At 48.4% G+C, this 1,351-nt stretch overlaps 1 protein-coding gene across 3 annotated transcripts in view; it reads left to right on the top strand.

Moving 5' to 3' along the window:
• The first annotated feature begins 6 nt into the window (after nt 1–6).
• Nucleotides 7–1,351, top strand: part of Hace1 (HECT domain and ankyrin repeat containing E3 ubiquitin protein ligase 1) — a 169,160-nt gene continuing 167,815 nt past the window's right edge. For all 3 annotated transcript variants that reach the window (XM_023722342.1, XM_023722341.1, XM_004637452.2), the window contains exon 1: nt 7–73. In XM_023722342.1, coding sequence (XP_023578110.1) covers nt 10–73 — 64 coding nt within the window. In that variant the 5' untranslated portion in view covers nt 7–9. The remainder of the gene's footprint in view (nt 74–1,351) is intronic.

Below are 1,351 nucleotides of genomic sequence, written 5' to 3'. Positions count from 1 at the left end.
GAGAGAGCGATGGAGCAGCTGAATCGCCTCACGCGCTCGCTCCGCCGCGCGCGCACCGTGGAGTTGCCCGAGGGTGAGCGGCGCCGGGGCTCCGGGCTCGGGCCGGGTGAGGGGCCGGAGGAAAAACTACCCGAAAGTGAGCTAACGCCCACTTTACTTTTCCGGCCAGGCCGGAATCCTCGGCCTCGTCGGCCGGCCGGCCGGCCGCTCGAGATCTGGCAGTGGGCGTTTGCGGGAGAGGCTGGGTGGGTTCGGGACCCGCTGTTGGGAGGAGCGGGCCCGGGGCCGCCCTCCACCATCAGGAAGGATTTGGGCGAAGGAGCCGAAGTGACAGCCGGGTGGCGGAGACCGGGATTCAGAAGGGTTTATTCGAGGGGTTGGAGTCGCTGGAATATGTCCTTCCAAGACGCTGTTTAACCAACAGAATGGGGTGAAGCGGCGTGTAATTTGTTTTTCTTCATACTGTTGTTTCGACAGCAAGGTTATCCACGTCAGGTATTAAAGCACGTTGTGTACACACGCGCACACTAATAGGAATATGTGTCTTCATTCTTCATTTCATCAGACTTACTGGGAACTGGGGTGCCAGTTAATGAACTGGGGTGCATCAGGAAACAGGGAGGTGAAGCATGATCCCTGTGGTATCAGGATTTTCCGGGGTTCCCTGTGCCGGGGTTCCTTCAGGAAGGTAAAACTCCGGTAACAGAAGAGATGGCGCAGAGTCATTTTGTTTGCAGCCTCAAAACTTCGGAGGTTTTAGTGGTAGTGGGAGGTTTTAGTGGCAGTGATGCATCTCAGAGGCTTTTGACTTTTTATGTGCAGGCGAGACAAGGGCTAGGAGAAGGTTGTGGCTGGTGTTTATTTCCCCCTACATTGGGCGAGTTGTTTTTTTCAAAACTTTCTTCGAATTGGTGTTGGTGGTGGTACACAATTGATGGAAGGAGGCCTTGGGAGGGAGTCATGAAAGAAATGTGAGAGGGGAGTTCGGGGATACTCTTATTGAAAATATATATTTTTTTCAATTTCTTAGAATTCACGATAGGTAACGTTTGTGCAGACTTTCTTAAACATTTGGAACTTTGATAGTGTGAAGTAATTGACTTAATCCTGATTTTAGTAACTAGACTTGTAATGTTGCCTTTTTCTAACTCCCACTTTTGAACTATTGCTTTAGTGTTGCTGTCATTTTTTGAAGTGAAGTTATTGATATCAGTCATGAAGGCAGTGTGTTTCATTGAAACTAATTTGTTCTGGCGAGTGTATCTAATATGTTTTACATATATTAACAGAAGGCTTTGGTAGCATTTTCTGCTTTTAAAAGAAATATTTTTATTCTAGAAAATTTGAACAA

This window comes from Octodon degus, unplaced genomic scaffold (genome assembly GCF_000260255.1).
Source record: "Octodon degus isolate 3935 unplaced genomic scaffold, OctDeg1.0 scaffold00090, whole genome shotgun sequence".
Taxonomy (NCBI): domain Eukaryota; kingdom Metazoa; phylum Chordata; class Mammalia; order Rodentia; family Octodontidae; genus Octodon; species Octodon degus.
The sequence above is the reverse complement of the archived record's forward strand: the minus strand, read 5'-3'. Positions and strand labels throughout refer to the sequence as shown.